This window comes from Oryctolagus cuniculus, chromosome 11 (genome assembly GCF_964237555.1).
Source record: "Oryctolagus cuniculus chromosome 11, mOryCun1.1, whole genome shotgun sequence".
Classification (NCBI taxonomy): Eukaryota; Metazoa; Chordata; class Mammalia; order Lagomorpha; family Leporidae; genus Oryctolagus; species Oryctolagus cuniculus.
This window is the reverse complement of record NC_091442.1, coordinates 52375728-52392942: the sequence shown is the minus strand read 5'-3', so window position 1 is coordinate 52392942 and position 17215 is coordinate 52375728. Positions and strand designations below refer to the sequence as shown.

The 17215-nt window shown below is 54.2% G+C and overlaps 2 protein-coding genes across 6 annotated transcripts; one reads left to right on the top strand and one right to left on the bottom strand.

The window, feature by feature from the left end:
- Window positions 1-4126, top strand: FKBP11 (FKBP prolyl isomerase 11). The gene is made up of 6 exons (XM_002711053.5): window positions 1-358; window positions 565-630; window positions 1057-1144; window positions 2322-2355; window positions 2652-2722; window positions 3888-4126. The coding sequence occupies exons 1-6, from the start codon at window positions 230-232 to the stop codon at window positions 4103-4105; spliced, it is 606 nt and encodes a 201-aa protein (XP_002711099.1). The 5' UTR covers window positions 1-229; the 3' UTR covers window positions 4106-4126.
- Window positions 4127-4430: 304 nt separating this feature from the next.
- On the bottom strand, window positions 4431-16946 carry CCDC65 (coiled-coil domain containing 65). 5 transcript variants are annotated; one of them, XM_051845406.2, is made up of 8 exons: window positions 16754-16946; window positions 15631-15798; window positions 9493-9662; window positions 8557-8695; window positions 7162-7359; window positions 6433-6651; window positions 4947-5099; window positions 4431-4865 (listed from the first exon to the last, which is right to left on the bottom strand). In XM_051845406.2, exons 3-8 carry the CDS (start codon window positions 9531-9533, stop codon window positions 4554-4556), a joined length of 1062 nt encoding a protein of 353 aa, XP_051701366.2. In that variant the 5' UTR covers window positions 9534-9662; window positions 15631-15798; window positions 16754-16946; the 3' UTR covers window positions 4431-4553. The 5 variants fall into 5 exon arrangements, with proteins under 5 accessions (XP_051701366.2, XP_051701364.2, XP_051701367.2 ...); XM_051845404.2 differs by lacking the exon at window positions 16754-16946 and adding an exon at window positions 16054-16440; XM_051845407.2 differs by lacking the exon at window positions 16754-16946 and adding an exon at window positions 16344-16428.
- Between the last annotated feature and the right edge of the window lie 269 nt (window positions 16947-17215).

Below are 17215 nucleotides of genomic sequence, written 5' to 3'. Positions count from 1 at the left end.
GATCCGAGCGGCTAGGGGAGGGCCACCCGCCGCCCGCCCCGCGGCCTCCTCCCTCAAGGAGGTGGGGACTTAGTGGAGGAAGGGCTGTGGGAGGAGGAGGAGGAGGAGGAGCTAGCGCTTCGCCGCCCGCCAAGTCCCGTCTGGCCTCGGCGCCGAGGGAACGCTGTCCCGGCGGCCGCAACGTTAGCAGCCTGTCCCGGCGCCCCGGTGCCCTGCGCCGCGTCCAGCCATGACCCTGTGCCCCTCGCGCCTTCCGCTCCATCTGCTGCTGCTGCTGTGGCTCAGAGGGGCGGTGTGCCGGGCAGACGCCGGCTTCGAAACCGAAAGTCCCGTACGGACCCTCCAAGTGGAGACCCTGGTGAGGCAGCGCTGGCCCCGGAACCCAAGGGCCGAGCTTGTGTGTGTGTGGGGGGGGGGGGGGGCAAGGGGGCTTCAAGGAACTTGGGAACGGGAGCCTGGGGGGAGAGCAAGTGCGGGGACCGAGTTGGGGGGGAGGTGCTGGGTCTCGAGACCCAGAACGGGATCTTTGGAGGAGCATCTGTGACCCCTGCAGTCCGGCCATAGGTGCAGCCCCCCGAGCCGTGCGCGGAGCCCGCTGCTTTTGGAGACACGCTTCACATACACTACACGGTGAGGGGTCTCGGGGGGTGGGGGGTGCTGGGGCGGAGCCTGGGAGGGGGCGGCGCCCTGCTGCAACACGTCAGCTTTGGCTTGGACACGTGGCAAGCGGGTCGGGGAGAAGAAACTTGGGCTCCAGGGTCGTCGAGCACGTGTCGGCGGTAGGGTACGGGGAGTGGGGGGAAGGGGTGCTCCCCACCCCGCCCGTTTCCCCTCCTGCTTTTCCGCCAGTTCCTCCCGACACCGAGAAACGCAGGGTGGAGGGATCTCTGAGAAGTGCCAGCCCTTTGGGGCTTCCTGTTCCTTTCTGCCCCCGAGGGGAGCCGCTGGACTGCAGCGGTGGAGGAGGGGCCGCCGCTCCAGCGGCCCAGGTGTGTGTGGCCCGCCCCAGAGAGGGGGAGGTACCAGGTGTGTACTTGATGCTCTCGTCCCCCCTAGGGCAGCTTGGTAGATGGACGCATAATTGACACCTCTCTGACCAGAGACCCTCTGATTATAGAACTTGGCCAAAAGCAGGTGATCCCAGGTACGTGACCCGTGCCTCCCATTCCCTCTTCATCCCTTAAGCTGCCCTGGAAATGCCCCCCAGGATGAGTGAGACCCCAGCACTCCACCAGCTACCTTGCTTCTTTCTCTTATTTGACAGAGTGGGGGTGGGCATTGTGCAAGGGTTGAATCGCTACCTGGGACGCCCCATGTCCCACGTCATAGTACCTGTTCTTACGCTTGGCAGATACGGCTTCGCATTAATGTGCCCGGGAGGCAGTGGATGGATGATGGCTCAAGTGCTTGGGTCCCTGCTGCCCATATCGGGGACCCAGATGGACTTCCAGGCCCTGGCTTCAGGCTGGCCTAGCCGTGAGTGTTGCAGGTGTTTGGGAAGTGAGCCAGCAGATAAAGGAGGCCTCTCTCTTAAACGAGTTGAATGAATAATTGTTTTTTTAAAAAAAAGATTTATTCATTTATTTGAAAGGCAGAGTTACTGATTGGCAGAGATAGAGAGAGAGGTCTTCCATCTGCTGTTTCACTCCCCAGATGGCCACAACAGCTGGAGCTGTGCTGATCCAACGCCAGGAGCCGGAGCTTCTTCTGGGTCTCCCACATGTGTGAAGGGGCCCAAGGACTTGGGCCATCTGCTACTGCTTTCCCAGGCCATAGCTAGATCAGAAGTAGAACAACCAGAACTTGAACCGGCACCCATATGGGATGCTGGTGCTGCAGACCGGGGCTTTAACCCACTGCGCCACAGCGCCAGCTCTGTGAATAATTCTTAAAAAAAAAAAAAAAAAAAAAGGCAGAGTGACACAGAGACTCTTCCCCTGCAACTTCCCAAATGTTCCCCAGGGCTAGGGAAGCTGGGAGTCCGGGTGGGTGGCAGGCAGGGACCTAAGCACTTGGGCCATCAGTCACTGCCTCCCAGGAGCATTCGCAGGGAGCTGGATTGGAAGCAGAGGAGCCAGTACTTGAACCTGGCACTCCAGTAAGAGACGTGGGCATGGCAAGCCCCAGGTCAACCACTGTGCCACGATGTCTGTCCCCAAGCCCCACCTCTAATACTGCTGTTACCCACTCCTCAGTGGAAGCCAGGGGCTTGGGAAGTGAGGAAAAGCGCAATTGGAGGTCAGGCGAGAGTCTCTGAGCCTCCTCCCCTGGCATTTGGGGACCGTGGATGGCTTCTGGTTCAGTTATGTCTTCTTCCTCAGGTCTGGAGCAAAGCCTTCTAGACATGTGTGTGGGGTGAGTATCTGGGCAGGGGCGGGTCTGGTACTGCCTGTGCGTGGACAGAGGCTTTGTCTGCCACCCCTGCTCCCCAGCGAGGCAGGAGAATGTGGGAGAGAGGACCCTAGCTTTGCCCTGGGCAGGTCCAGCCCCAGTGAAACCCCTGAGGGCATCTGGGTGTGGCTGGGGGTTTGTTGGAGGAATAGAGGCCTATGGGAAAGTTTGTGTTCAGGGCGTGAATATGGAGAGGGTTGTGTTAGGAGAGCCTCAGCCAGAGCCTGCTGGCCCGCCTTCCACTCGTGTTTCTTCCCTAGAGAGAAGAGGAGAGCAATCATCCCATCTCACTTGGCTTATGGGAAACGGGGCTTTCCACCGTCTATCCCAGGTAATGTGGCGGGGTCTCTCTCCGGCCATCACGGTACCCAGTCCCTAAGAGCTGCAAGGAGCGACACGCTGTCTTGAGCTTGAGGAGGTCCAGGCTAAATTTGCTGGGCAGTACAAGAGTGGCTGCGACTCCTTCTGCAGGGGGCCATCTTTTTTCTTCGCAGCCTGCCAACAGGCTGGACACTCGTCACCTAGCCAGACCTCTGGAGCTGGTATCTTTTTAGGAGAAAAAACAAAAACACCTGCCTGAGCCACCCCTCCCAGAGCAGTCTAGTAATTCAAAAAGAAAAGCAGCCAAAAGTGACATTTTAAAACCAAGTCGGGAAAAAAAAATAAATAAAAAAAAAGTCGGGCCATCTCGTAATGTTAAAACCAGTCACAGATCACACTCACTTGCTACTAACTTTTCTTAAAGGACTGAAACCTGCAAAGCTTTCTCAAGATGCTTGTCTTTTGCCTTTGGTTATAACCAATGTTCTGTTAGCTAAAATGGCTTGCACTCCACCAGCTGCTGGGGTCCTAACTCTTGTCCTAGTCCCAGCTTACAGGGAGGCCTGGCAAACAGGGTAAGGGGACCACAGAAACTGCTCTACCCAAGGCTCTGCAACCTCCCATCCCCGCGGCTGCTGTCCTGCCCACACAGTCCTGTTCCACCTGCTCCTCTTAAGCCACATCCTTTTCCCTCTCCAGCTCTTATGTTGAACATCCTATCTTCCTTGTAACCATCACGAGTGTGTTCACTGGTGGGTGGAATTGAAAAAACATGAGTTATCGCTTCTAGGCCTTTTGGCTAAGAACAAGTGTAAAAAACAAACAAACAAAACAAAAAACCATGTCTAGTTTGAATCCAGTTAAAGCCCAGCAAAGATTCTGGCCCGTTCCCTGGTTGAAGTGGGGGCACAAAGGATTCTGTCGCTTAGAAATGGAGAAGAGCCCGTGCGTGTCCTGGTTGCAGCCTTCCTCTGCCCTCACACAGACCAGACACGTCCACAAGTGCGTCTGTCACGGGATGGCTCATGACTCCCCCTCTGCCTTTGCACGTCTCAATCTTGCCAGCTTCTCTGGTTAGCTCTGCTGCGGCCCACCCTTCCTGTTTCCCTTCAGATTCAGAACCCTGAGCAAAACACTCAGAGATCCTCACCCTCACCTCCCCTCTGCCTCTCCAGCGGATGCAGTGGTGCAGTATGACGTCGAGCTGATTGCCCTGATCCGAGCCAACTACTGGCACAAGCTGGTGAAGGGCGTCTTGCCACTGCTAGGCATGGCCATGGTGCCAGCCCTCCTGGGCCTCATTGGCTATCACCTGTACAAAAAGGCCAACACACCCAAAGTCTCCAAAAAGAAGCTCAAGGAAGAGAAGCGAAATAAGAGCAAAAAGAAATAAATAATGTCATTCAGAGAACAACTTCTTCGCCTGATACTTCCTGGGACTGCTTTTGTGAATGGGAATGAAGCAGGAAAAAAAAAGTGTTAGGTTGGATCTTCCCTGGCCTGGGGGGTCGATGGCCATCTTGGGTCCCCTCTCTGCCTGGCCTCCTCTTGTTGTCCTAACACACCCTGAGGACCTGGCCGTGAATCTTCTAGGTCCTGCAGGTAAGTTTGGGCTCCCATTGGTGCCCGACACCGAGCAGCAGTGTCACTGAGCGTCTGCTCGGGCCCGGAGTCCTCAGCGTGGACTTCTCTGTCTAGTATGGCTCAGACAGGAGAGCTCACAGACATGGACGTTTTTAATAGCACAGTCCTCATGGCTCTGAGAGGGAGCACACGTGCGCGTGCACACGCACATACACATGCACGACTCGGGCTTGGGAAGAGACTTCTCCTGAGGGGGGTCACAGGGTGTGGGCGATCACATGGGCTGCCTCGATGACATTGTAAGCGGCCGCAGGCTCTCTGCTGGGGGGCTGGGGCCCAGGTGCCACTGGGGGCAGGTTGCTCTGGTGATTGACGATGAAGAGCGGGTTGAGCTGGCTCAGTATCTCGTCGCTCACCGAGATGCCATCCAAGTACTGCTTAAGCATCTCCCGCAGCTTCCCATTGATCTCCAGGAGCCGCGTGCGCCGCTGCAGCAGGCTCAGTTTCTCCAGTTTCACCTTGTTGTACCTTTTCCAGAAGTTCTCCATCCCGACATAGTCTGCCATCACCTGAGGGGAGGGGGTCACAGGGACAGGCAGTGCGCAGGCTCGGCCAGCTGTGGCTGCCGCTGCCCAATGCCCCGCTCCTACCTCCACCAGCTCCTCGGTCAGCTCCTCTTGGTTCTGCTCCTCAATCTCCTCCTGCTCCTCGGGAGTCAGCACGGATGAATAAAAAGGCAGCACCTTTTCTTCTTCCGTTTCGAATTTCCTACATATTTCAGCAAGTTTAAGGATCTTTTCGCCCTGGTGGGAGCCGGAAGGGGCTTGGTGTTAGGAAAGGGGGTGGAGTCGGCTCTCCTTAAACCCAGGGGAAGGCGGCCTTACAGACACACCTCACAAGGGGCTGCTTGCCCCTTGTCAGCACTATCTAAATGCTCACTTTATAAAATTAGGACATTATGGGACTGGTGCTGTGGCACAGCAGGTTAACACCCTGGCCTGGGCTGGCCCCGCGGCTCACTAGGCTAATCCTCCGCCTTGCGGTGCCGGCACACCAGGTTCTAGTCCCGGTCGGGGCGCCAGATTCTGTCCCTGTTGCCCCTCTTCCAGGCCAGCTCTCTGCTGTGGCCAGGGAGTGCAGTGGAGGATGGCCCAAGTGCTTGGGCCCTGCACCTGCTTGGGAGACCAGGAGAAGCACCTGGCTCCTGGCTTCGGATCAGCGCGATGTGCCGGCTGTAGCATGGCGGCCATTGGAGGGTGAACCAACAGCAAAAAGGAAAAACTTTCTCTCTGTCTCTCTCTCTCACTGTCCACTCTGCCTGTCAAAAAACATAAACACACACACACACACACAAAAACAAAAACAAAAACAAAAACCACCCTGGCCTGAAGTGCCAGTATCCCATATGGGCGCCAGTTCGAGACCCGGCTGCTCCACTTCCGATCTGGCTCTCTGCTGTGGCCTGGGAAAGCAGTAGAAGATGGCCCAAGTGCTTGGGCCCCTGCACCCATGTGGGAGACCTAGAGGAGGCTCCTGGTTCTTGGCTTCGGATTGGCTCAGCTCTGGCCATGTGGCTATCTGGGGAGTGAACCAGTGGATGGAAGACCTCTCTCTCTCTCTCTGCTTCTCCTCTCTCTGTGTAAATAAATAAATAAATCTTAAAAAAAAAAGTACATTAGTAATTCATTTCATTTCCACTGTAACAGAGGGAGAAGCAAGGGACAAAGAAGGCGTTTCGCTGTCTGTGACAACAGCATCCCATATGGGCACTTAGTCCTGGCTGCTCCACTTCCTACACAGCTTCCTGCTAATGACCTGGGAAAGCAGCAAAAAAGTCCCAGGCTGCTAATAGGAAGCTGTATGGGAAGTGGAACAGCCAGGACTAGAACCAGTGCCCATATGGGAGGATAAGGGGGCAGTGTTGCTGGCGGCAGCTTTATCTACTAAGCCACAGCACTGGTCCTTTTGTTTTGTTTTGTTTTGAAAGTGTTTCAAGTGTCTACTGGAGTAGGGAATAGAAGGAAGCCCTCTTCTAAACTCTCCCAAATCGCTTGCACCTTGCAGGAAATGAGCTTCCTTGGCTGTGTTTTGCCTGCCACCTCCCCCCCCCCACCCCCCACCCCCCACCCCCATTACCTTATCCACAATCTTTCTCAGGGCCTTGAGGGTGGCGTTACTTTCCAGGGTTAGCTTCATTAAGTTCTCCTGGGCTATTTCCCTAGCCCGGGTCCTCTGGGCCTTAAGTTTCCGCAGTTGTACAAGGACCAGTTCCTTGTCATTACGGATGTACTGGTTCTGATCCTCACTCTCGCGGCTCTGCAGCAGGATCTTGCCTTTTGAAATGCTGATGGCCTCCTGGAGGAGAGGATGTGCCTGACCCCCAGCTTAGGGAGACAGGCCAAAGGGCAGCCCAGGGACTGAAATCAGGTGTTATCTTTTCCCAAACTGAGGCCCACTGGCAACTGGCGCTGTGGCACGGCCGGTGAAGCTACCACCTGTGACACTGGCATCCCATATGAGCACTGGCTGGAGTCCTAACTGCTCCACTTCCTATCCAACTCCGTGCGCCTGAGATAAAAGCAGAAGATGCTGCTCCCCACCCCACCCCCGAGAGCTTGGGCCCCTGCCAAGCCTGGATGGAGTTCCTGGTGCCTGACTGCAACCTGGCTCAGCCCTGGCCTTGTGGCCATTTAGGGAGTGAACCAGCAGATGGAAGACCTCTCTCTCCCTCTCTCCCTCTTTCTCTCTCTCCCTCTCTCCCTCTCTCTCTCCCTCTCCCTCTCTCTCTGTAACTCTGCCTTTCAAATAAATCTTAAGAAAGAAAAGGGGATAAAGGGGCCGGCAGAGCACTGCTGTGTCGCTAACCTGCAGCTTCTGTATTTTCTTCATCTGCGCCTCAATCTCTTTCGAGCTCTTCTCATCCTTCACCTTCAGAGTCTCGAAGGCGATCTTCCGATCCTCGGTGGCGTCGGCGTAATTCTTGAGTGCATCCTGGAACCTTTTCCACAGATCTTCCACTATGTTCTCCAGCTGCAGCCTTAGGAAATGCTTCTCTTCTAAATTCTAGGAAGCAGCCCCCAGACAGGCAAGGATTAGAATTGCCCTTTCACGGGGGACAGATCTGTGGCATAGAGGGTAAGGCCACCGCCTGCAGCGCTAGCATCCCATATGGGTGCTGGTTTGAGTCCTGGCTGCTCTACTTCCGATCCAGCTCTCTGCTACAGCCTGGGAAAGCAGTGGAAGATGGCCCAGGTCCTTGGGCCCCTGTACCCACATGGGAGACCTGGAAGAAGCTCCTGGCTCCTGACTTCGGATCAGCCCAGCTCTGGCTGTTGCAGTCATTTTGGGGGGTGAGCCAATGGATGGAAGACCTCTTTCTCTCTCTTTTTTTTTTTTTTATTTTTCTGTCTTTCAAATAAATAAATAAATCTCTTTTTTTTTTTTTTTTGACAGGCAGAGTTAGACAGTGAGAGAGAGAGAGACAGAAAGAAAGGTCTTACTTTGCCGTTGGTTCACCCTCCAACGGCCACTGTGGCCAGCGCGCTGTGGCCAGTGCACCGTGCCTTCTGAAGCCAGGAGCCAAGTGCTTCTCCTGGTCTCCCATGCAGGTGCAGGGCCCAAGGACTTGGGCCATCCTCCACTGCACTCCCTGGCCACAGCCTGGAAGAGGAGCAACCAGGACAGAATCCGGCGCCCCGACCGGAACTAGAACCCGGGGTGCCGGCACCGCAGGCGAGGATTAGTCTAGTGAACCGCGGGCACCAGCCTAACAAATGAATCTTTAAAAAAAATTTAAAAAACCACTGTGGGGTAAAATTGAAACAAATGGTCCCACCCCCACCTCCAGGTCTGTAGGCTAAGTTTGCAGCCTCCAAGGTGGCTGCAAGCACTCTGGACCCAGGGGCAGGGGACCCATGTTCTCCTCTTGCTCTGCCACAAACCAGCAGCACGCCCTCTTGGCAGGTCAGTTTAACTCTTTGGGTCTTAACTTCCTTGCCTGCAAATCACAGGGAGAAAGCCAGATGACCTCCTTGTTGCCTTGTAGCTCCAAAATGCATTCCCTTGACATTCTAGAATGGTCTGCCCTCCTGACCAAATGACTAGCAGCACCATGGCGAGGCGGGGGCGGGAGGAGGTCACCTGCAGCAGCAACGGACTTTATCACCTGCTTGGGCCGAAGGGGGCTTCTAGTGCTAGCCACCTTCGCTAAGTCTCTCACTTCTCTCCCGGCGCTTCCTCCTCCACTCGCCCCCTTTTCACCTTGTTTTTGAGGTCATCCCACATGCTCTGGAACTCCAGTTTGCTTTCATACTCGGAATCTATGTAGTTCTGCTCCATGGCCATGAAGACGTCCTGTAAGTAGTGGATCTCTTTCTCATGTTGTTCAAGAATTGTCTTCCTGTGGGGAAAGGAGAGGCTGTGAGGGGTAGAACATGTTTATCCTTGGACCAACAAGGACAACGTGCAGCAGTCGGGGATGCCATAAGGACTACACCGTGGAACAGATTCTATAGAACTGATGGGGGAGCCAGAAAGAATAACTAAGATGATTTTATTTTGGCTGCTGGATGGGTAGTGTCTACTCATATGGTACAAAAATCGCAAAGCACCAAAGGCTGCGGTGAGAGCCTCTCCCCATCCCTGTCGCCTGCCAGATGTGTTGGATTTCAACAGGTAAAAGTAGATCAGGGAGGGGCTGGTGCTGTGGCACAGCGGGTTAACGCCCTGGCTTGCAGTGCCAGCATCCCATGTGGGTGCTGGTTCGAGACCCAGCTGCTCCACTTCCGATCCGGTTCTCTGCTATGGCCTGGGAAAGCAGTAGAAGATGGCCCAAGTGCTTGGGCCCCTGCATCTGTGTGGAAGACCCAGAAGAAGCTCCTGGCTCCTGGCTTTGGATCAGCACAGCTCTGGCTGTTGCAGCCAATCAGGGAGTGAACCAGTAGATGGAAGACCTTTCTCTCTCTCTCTCTCTCTCTCTCTCTCTGCCTCTCCTCTCTGTGTAACTCTGACTTTCAAATACATAAATAAATCTTAAAAAAAAAAAAAAAAAAAAAGAGTAAACACAGACAAGGAATGTGGCACAGGTAAGGGCAGGCTAGGGCCTCAGGCCTAAAACTGAGTTCACGGAGAAGGCACCAGGACCTTCTGAGAGCACGGCCTTGGGTTCAGTCCCCCACCTTCATTAGGCGTCCCCACCTTTCTGTCTCAAACTCCTTGGTTAGGGTCTCCAGCTCCATGACATAGCTCTCCTCCAGGAGGCTCAGCCGGCGCCTCTGCAGGGCCAAGAGCTGGTCAATGTTGTGCAGGTGGCTGCGGAGGGCGTGGGCATACTGCTCCTCAGCTTCTGACAGGTCCTTTGCTAAGGACTGAGAGGGAGAAAGGAGAGAGTCACCGCTCTGGCTGAGAAAATAAACGTGTACTCGGCTGGCCAGCTGGGCGGCACGATGGCATTTCCCCTTCAGTTCCTAATGCCAGTTCTTTGACTGGAGGGATTCAGACTCCTCTACTCTTTTTTTTTTTTTTTTTTTTTTTTTTTTTTTTTTTTTGACAGGCAGAGTTAGACAGTGAGACAGAGAGACAGAGAGAAGGTCTTCCTTTTTCTGTTGGTTCACCCCCCAAGTGGCCACTACGGCTGGCGCATTGCAGCCGATCTGAAGCCGGGAGCCAGGTGCCTCCTCCTGGTCTCCCATGCGGGTGCAGGGACCCAAGCACTTGGGCCATCTTCCACTGCACTCCCGGGCCACAGCAGAGAGCTGGACTGGAAGAGGAGCAACTGGGACAGAATCGACGCCTCAACTGGGACTAGAGCCCGGAGTGCCGGCACCGCAGGCAGAGGATTAGCCTAGTGAGCCACGGCACCAGCCCTCCTCTACTCTTGAACATAAAGCAAGTAGCCTGGGGCCAGTGCTGTGGCATAGTGGGTAAAGCCGTTACCTGCAGTGCTGACATCCCTTATGGGCGCCAGTTGGAGTCCCGGCTGTTCTACTTCTGATCCAGCTCTCTGCTATGGCCTGGGAAAGCAGTAGAGGATGACCCAAGTTCTTGGGTCCCTGCACCTGCGTGGGAGACCCGGAGGAAGCTCCTGGCTTCTGACTTCGGATCGGTGCAGCTCTGGCTGTTGCAGCCAATTGGGGAGTGAAACAGCAGATGAAAGACCTCTTTCTCACTCTCTCTCTCTCTCTCTGCCTCCCCTTCTCTCTCTGTGTAACTTTCAAATAAATAAATAAATCTTAAAAAAAAAGAAGCAAGAAGCCAGCCAGTGTCCTGTGGACAATAAGCATTTACGCTGATTTGCTACCACTAAAGGGAACTGGCGGAGTGGGGGTGAGGGGTTCTTGGTAAAATGGCTGCTCTGATCTGAGGCAGAAAATAAATTGAACCTGGACTAGAGTATCCTGTCATATAAGACAGCAAAAAAGTGATCTAGGACCAAGCAGGTCATGTGGGAAGCACTCAGAGACCAACATGAAGTGGTTCACTGTGGAGGCTGTACCTTTCCTGAGATGAGCAAAGCTGTCTCCCATCCCGCAGTTTTCTGCAGGGTGATCTCGCCACTATCACCATCAGAAGGCTGAGTCTCCTCCATCCCCGTGAACTGGGCAGACCCTGCGACTGCTAGAATCAACTGCGGATGGTGGCACTGCCCTTCGCTGGCCTAGCAACTTCTTCCTGCGCCTTCCAAGGCTTGCTCTTGGGATGCTCCAGCCGTCCTGCTGCTGTGAGGCACATGGAGGGGCCAGGTGAGAGCAGCCCCACCGACGGCAGAATGAGCGCCCAGCTCCTTGGCCATCCAGTTCAGTTAGGCCTTAAGTGACTGCAGCTCCAACTGACATTTGACTGAAAACTTCTGGCTTAAGAGATCACAAGGGGCCGGCGCCGCGGCTCACTAGGCTAATCCTCCGCCTGTGGTGCTGGCACATGGGTTCTAGTCCCGGTCGGGGCACCAGATTCTGTCCCGGTTGCCCCTCTTCCTGTCCAGCTCTCTGCTGTGGCCCAGGAGTGCAGTGGAGGATGGCCCAGGTGCTTGGGCCCTGCACCCCATGGGAGACCAGGAGAAGCACCTGGCTCTGGGCTTTGGATCAGCGTGGTGCGCCGGCCGCAGCGGCCATTGGAGGGTGAACCAACGGAAAAAGGAAGACCTTTCTCTCTGTCTCTCTTTCACTGTCTAACTCTGCCTGTCAAAAAAAAAAAAAAAAAAAAAAAAAGAGTGAGAGAGAGAGAGAGAGATCACAAGGAAGAGCCACGCTGAGCTCGGCCAGCTGAAGAACCAGCAGTGGTAACGAGAAGTTGTGTTAAGCCACTAGTTGAGGAATGGTTTATTATGTAGCAATGGATACCTGGAACACTTCCACTAGCAAAAAAGGGATAGTTTGAGTATCCATAATATTTGGACTGCCACGGATTGAAAGGCAGCAATCATTTGATTAAAGTTCATAAGGGTACTTAAATCACTGACCACTGGAGGGTGTCAGACAGCCAAAACAACTAGTATATGAAGGGAAGAGAAAGCATCAGCATTTCTTATATAAAACATACCTCTAGGGGCTGGCACTGTGGTACAGCCAGTGAAGCCGCCACCTGCGGCTCTGGCATTCCATATGGGCACCAGTTCGAGTCCCAGCTGCTCCACTTCCAATCCAGCTCCCTGTTAATGCATCTACTAATACAGCTGCTCCTGGCTCCTGGCTTCAGATGGGCTCAGGTCTGGCCGCTGTGGCCATTCGGGGAGTGAACCAGTGGATGGAAGACCTTTCTCTCCGTCTCTTGCTCTCACTGTCTATAACTCTACCTCTCAAATAAAATAAATAAAATCTTAAAAAAAAAAAAGACTGATGAAAAGTGGCCACAATTCTAGATTGATGGCTTTGGCCAGGACCATTTCTTAGAGAGCAAATGAGGATCACTAACATTTGCACAATGTTGCGGGGGTTTTGTTTTTGTTTCTTTTTTTAATTGAATTTTACATTTTTATTTATTTGGAAGATCTCTTCCATCTGTGGGTTCATTTGCTCACAACAGCTGGGGCTGGGCCAAACCAAAGCCAGGAGCCAGGAACTCTATCCCAGTTTCTCATGGGGGTGGCAGGGACCCAAGTACTTGAGTCATCACCTGCCACGTCCCAGGGTGCATGTTAGCAGGAAGCTGGAATGGAAGCGAAGCTGGGACTCAAGTCCAGGCATTCCCATATGGGAGACAGGCATCCCAAGTGGCATCTTAGGGGCCGTGCCTACAGTGCCAGCATCCCATATGGGCACTGGTTCGCATCCCAGCTGCTCCACTTCCTATCCAGCTCCCTGCTAATGGCTAATGCATCTGGGAAAGCAGTGGAAGACGGCCCAGGGCCCCTGCACCCGTGTGGGAGACCTGGAAGAAGCTCCTGGCTCCTGGCTTCAGATCAGCCTCAGCTTAGGCTGATGCAGTTATATAAGGAGTAAACCAGTGGAGAGAAGACCTCTCTGTCTCTCCCTCTCTAACTCTGCCTTTCAAATAAATAAAATAAATCTTAAAAAAAAATCTGGTGAGGTGAGGACTTCTGATGTATTATAATGGGTTCTGCAAACTCAGAGACTTTTTTTTTTTTTTTTTTTTTTTTGTGACAGGCAGAGTGGACAGTGAGAGAGAGAGAGACAGAGAGAAAGGTCTTCCTTTGCCGTTGGTTCACCCTCCAATGGCCGCCGCGGCTGGCGCGCTGCGGCCGGCGCACCGCGCTGATCCGATGGCAGGAGCCAGGAGCCAGGTGCTTTTTTCCTGGTCTCCCATGGGGTGCAGGGCCCAAGCACCTGGGCCATCCTCCACTGCACTCCCTGGCCACAGCAGAGGGCTGGCCTGGAAGAGGGGCAACCGGGACAGAATCCGGCGCCCCGACCGGGACTAGAACCCGGTGTGCCGGCGCCGCTAGGCGGAGGATTAGCCTAGTGAGCCGCGGCGCCGGCCTTGCAAACTCAGAGACTCTTAATGTACATTTCCTAAAACTGTTCAGAGCCTGCTGAATTTTCTCACTGGGGGACAGGCTGTAAAGGAGAGATGTGTGTGTTCCAGAGGTAATGTATACTTTCTCCTTACTTTAGGATTTTAAGATGGGAAAAAGGTTTTGTTGAAGAAAATGTGGTAGAATCCAGAACTCAAGAACCTCCTGAGGGGCCTCTGTTATGGTGTAGTGGGTTAAGCAGCTGCCTGGGACATCAGCATTCCATATTGGAGCCCCTGGTTCGAGTCCTGGCTACTCTGTACTTTTTTATTTATTTATTTTATTTATTTATTTTTTATTTTTGACAGAGTGGACAGTGAGAGAGAGAGAGACAGAGAGAAAGGTCTTCCTTTTGCCGTTGGTTCACCCTCCAATGGCCGCCACTGCCGGCCCACTGCGGCCGGCGCACCGCACTGATCCGAAGGCAGTAGCCAGGTGCTTCTCCTGGTCTCCCATGCGGGTGCAGGGCCCAAGCACTTGGGCCATCCTCCACTGCACTCCCTGGCCACAGCAGAGAGCTGGCCTGGAAGAGGGGCAACCAGGAAAGAATCCAGCGCCTCGACCGGGACTAAAACCCAGTGTGCCGGCGCCGCAAGGTGGAGGATTAGCCTGTTGAGCCATGGCGCCGGCCTAATTTTTTTTTTTTTTTTTTTTTTTTTTTTTTTTGACAGGCAGAGTGGACAGTGAGAGAGAGACAGAGAGAGAAAGGTCTTCCTTTTGCCGTTGGTTCACCCTCCAATGGCCGCCGCTGCAGCCGGCGCACCGCGCTGATCCTGGCAGGAGCCAGGAGCCAGGTGCTTTTCCTGGTCTCCCATGGGGTGCAGGGCCCAAGCACCTGGGCCATCCTCCACTGCACTCCCTGGCCATAGCAGAGAGCTGGCCTGGAAGAGGGGCTACCGGGACAGAATCCGGTGCCCCGACCGGGACTAGAACCCGGTGTGCCGGCGCCGCAAGGTGGAGGATTAGCCTATTGAGCCACGGCGCCGGCTCCTAATTTTTTTATTTTTAAAGATTTATTTATTTATTTAAAAGTCAGAGTTACACAGAGAGAGAAGAAGAGGTAGAGAGAGAGAGAGAGGAGAGGCAAAGAGAGAGAGAGGTCTTCTATCCACTGGTTCACTCTCCAACTGGCTGCAATGGCTGGAGCTGCGCCAATCTGAAGCCAAGAGCCAGGAGCTTCTTCTGGGTCTCCCACGCGGGTGCAGGGGCCCAAGGGCTTGGGCCATCCTCCACTGCTTTCCCAGGCCACAGCAGAGAGCTGGATTGGAAGTGAAGCAGCCAGGTCTCAAACCGGTGCCCATATGGGATGCCAGCACTTCCGGTCAAGGTGTTAACCCGCTGCGCCACAGCACCTGCCCCTACTCTGTACTTTTGACCCAGCTTCCTGCTAATGTGGCTGGGATGCAGAGCAAGATGGCTCAAGTGCTTAGGGCCCTGCCACCCATGTGGGAGACCCCGACGGAGTTCTAGCTTTGGACTGGCCTAGGCCTGGCTGCTAAAGACTCTCCCTGCCCCAACCCTCTTCCCCTGTTACCCTGCCTTTAAAACAAATAAATAAATAAATCTTAGGGGGAAAAAATCTCCCGAGAGCATAGGGATGGCTGACTAAATGCATGACCCATGGAGATCTCCCAGCTGACCCAGGGCTACTGAAGTTGAATCAAAGAAGCCAAACAATTTGGTTGAACAGAGCACTGGACTGGAGTCAGGGCACCCCTACTCCCGACCTGGCTCTGACTTGTCATACCATGGATCAGTCAACTCTGCTCTCGGAAACTGAGCCTTCTGACGCTGAAATGAAGGCATGGGACTGAATTCGAGTCACCAGCTGAGGTCTATGGTGTCTTATGGTATAGGACTGGGTTGGGGCAGTAGATGCCCGAGGGAGTGAGTAGTGCCCAATGTTCAATTACTCGTTTCAGTAAAAACTCAGTACCACTAGCCTGTGTCTTGTGAAGGATTTAAGACTGATTAATTAATTCACTTGCCCATTCTATCAAGAAGAGAACAGAGCTGGCGCTGTGGCGTAGCAGGTAAAGCCACCACCTGTGATGCCGGATCCCATGTGGGCACAAGTTCAGGTCCTGGCTCCTCCACTTCCAATCCAGCTCCCTGCTAAGGCACCTGGGAAAGCAGCAGAAGATGGCCCAAGTGCTTGGGCCTCTGTGCCCGTGTGGGAGACCGGGAAGAAGCTTCTGGCTCCTGGCTTTGGCTTGACCCAGCCCTGGCTGTTTGGGGAACATTTGAGGAACTGAACCAGTGGATGGAAGACTTTCTCTCTCTCTCTCTCTCTCTCTCTCTGCAAAACAAAACAAAAACAGAGACCCAGGCAGCCATACTCGTGTCTCCTCAGGAAGAGCGCCCACCTTGATGACACTGTCCTTGCAGTCCACCACACGCTCAAACGTCTGGCTGAGGATTTCAATGTCCCTGTGCAGCTCCCTGGTCTTCACTTCCCGCAGGATGGCTCTCCACTGCGTGTTGATTTTATTGAGGTTCAGAGCACTGTTGTGCTCCTCCTTGGCCAGCTTGTCCTGCGTACAGGAATAAACACACATCCAGGAGGTCAAGGCCAAAAACCAGGCTGACACTTGAACCCCTTGTAGGACAGGGAGCTGAGCACCTGGCGACACAGCCGGCTGCAGTCTGTAGTGACCCCTCTCCAGGGAACACGTCACCACTCCGGACGGCGTGAGTGACAGCTGGCGGCTGACCTAGCTCCCCGCCTCCAGAGCCGTGTCGCTGCGCGGGGTTCACCGGCCCTACAGGAGGTGGGGGGCCGCCATCACCTTCAAGAACTGGCTGAGGAGCCTCTCTTTCTTCTTGGCTATCTCTTCCTCCGCTAGCAACTTCTGCTGAAACAGCAGCAGCTGCTCCTCTTCCGACAAAGGGATCTTGGCCTTTTTCCCTCGTTTAGGCATGGCTGCGCGGGTCGGGGGTGGGGGACTGGACCCAGGCACGAAGCTTCGGCCCGCCGCGGCCCGCGTTACAGGTGGGGCGGTGGAAGGGAGAGAGAAGATGCCCTGAGAGAGAGAGAGAGAGAGAGAGAGAGAGAGAGAGGGAGGCCTCCCGGAAGTACCCTCGGCTGGGCAGGGGACAGCACTGCTGCTGCCCCAGAGACCGCTTTCCAGGGAGAGAGCGGCGTCTCGTCTCCTAGCAACGAGTGTCTGGCCAAGATGGCGCGACCAGAGGCCTGGAGGAGGGGCTCTGTCTTGGAGCGCCCCCTGCCGGCTGGAGGACCGCGGTAAGTTTCGGAGAGAGTCTTTTTCTGTCTCCTGGGTGCTGTTTTTCATCGTATACTTTATTCACCATAACCAGAGAGACGTTGTCTTCATGCCGTCACGCACACAGATACAGCGCTATATGCATATGTAGCCCAAGTGCGTTCCTCCTTGGACACACATACAAGTCTTCACACGCGCAGCCCATTGCTGCTGTAAATAATGGATATTTTCTTTTAAAAATAGATTTAGTTATGGATTTACTTACTTGAAAAGAGAGAGAGAGAGAGAGCTTCTATCCATTGGTCCACTGGTTCACTTGCCAAATGGCTACAATGGCTGGGGCTGGGCCAAGCCAAAGCCGGGAGCCAGGAATTCCATCCAGGTCTCCCACATGGATGGCAAGGGTCCAAGTACTTGGGCCATCCTGTGCTGCCTTCCCAGGCACGTTAGCAGGAAACTGGGAAGCGTGGCAGCTGGGACTTGAACCAACACTCCAAGATGGGATACCAGTAGCAGCTTAAGCAACTATGTCACAATACTAGCCCCAGTGATGGATAGTTTTCTAGGCTAATTCCTTTGTTAGCTTTCTCAGTGTCGTCTGCAAGCATCTCATGACTCCAACACACAGAGCACCTCCATTTTCCTTCTGCTCTGATTGCAACAATGATGTCCACTGCAGCAGGGTGAAGCTTAGCACCAGCCCATGTTAAACCTAGACATGATATTT

Bases quoted from the DNA above. Each gene is read 5' to 3' on its own strand.
- FKBP11 (XM_002711053.5), top strand. From the start codon at position 230: ATGACCCTGTGCCCCTCGCGCCTTCCGCTCCATCTGCTGCTGCTGCTG. The intron at 631-1,056 runs GTGAGGGGTCTC...CGTCCCCCCTAG, and splicing joins CGCTTCACATACACTACACG to GGCAGCTTGGTAGATGGACG. The intron at 1,145-2,321 runs GTACGTGACCCG...CTTCTTCCTCAG, and splicing joins CCAAAAGCAGGTGATCCCAG to GTCTGGAGCAAAGCCTTCTA.
- CCDC65 (XM_051845404.2), bottom strand. From the start codon at position 16,185: ATGCCTAAACGAGGGAAAAAGGCCAAGATCCCTTTGTCGGAAGAGGAG. The intron at 7,360-8,556 runs GTGAAAAGGGGG...GCTGCTTCCTAG, and splicing joins GGGATGACCTCAAAAACAAG to AATTTAGAAGAGAAGCATTT. The intron at 4,866-4,946 runs GTAGGAGCGGGG...CCCTCCCCTCAG, and splicing joins TGACCGAGGAGCTGGTGGAG to GTGATGGCAGACTATGTCGG.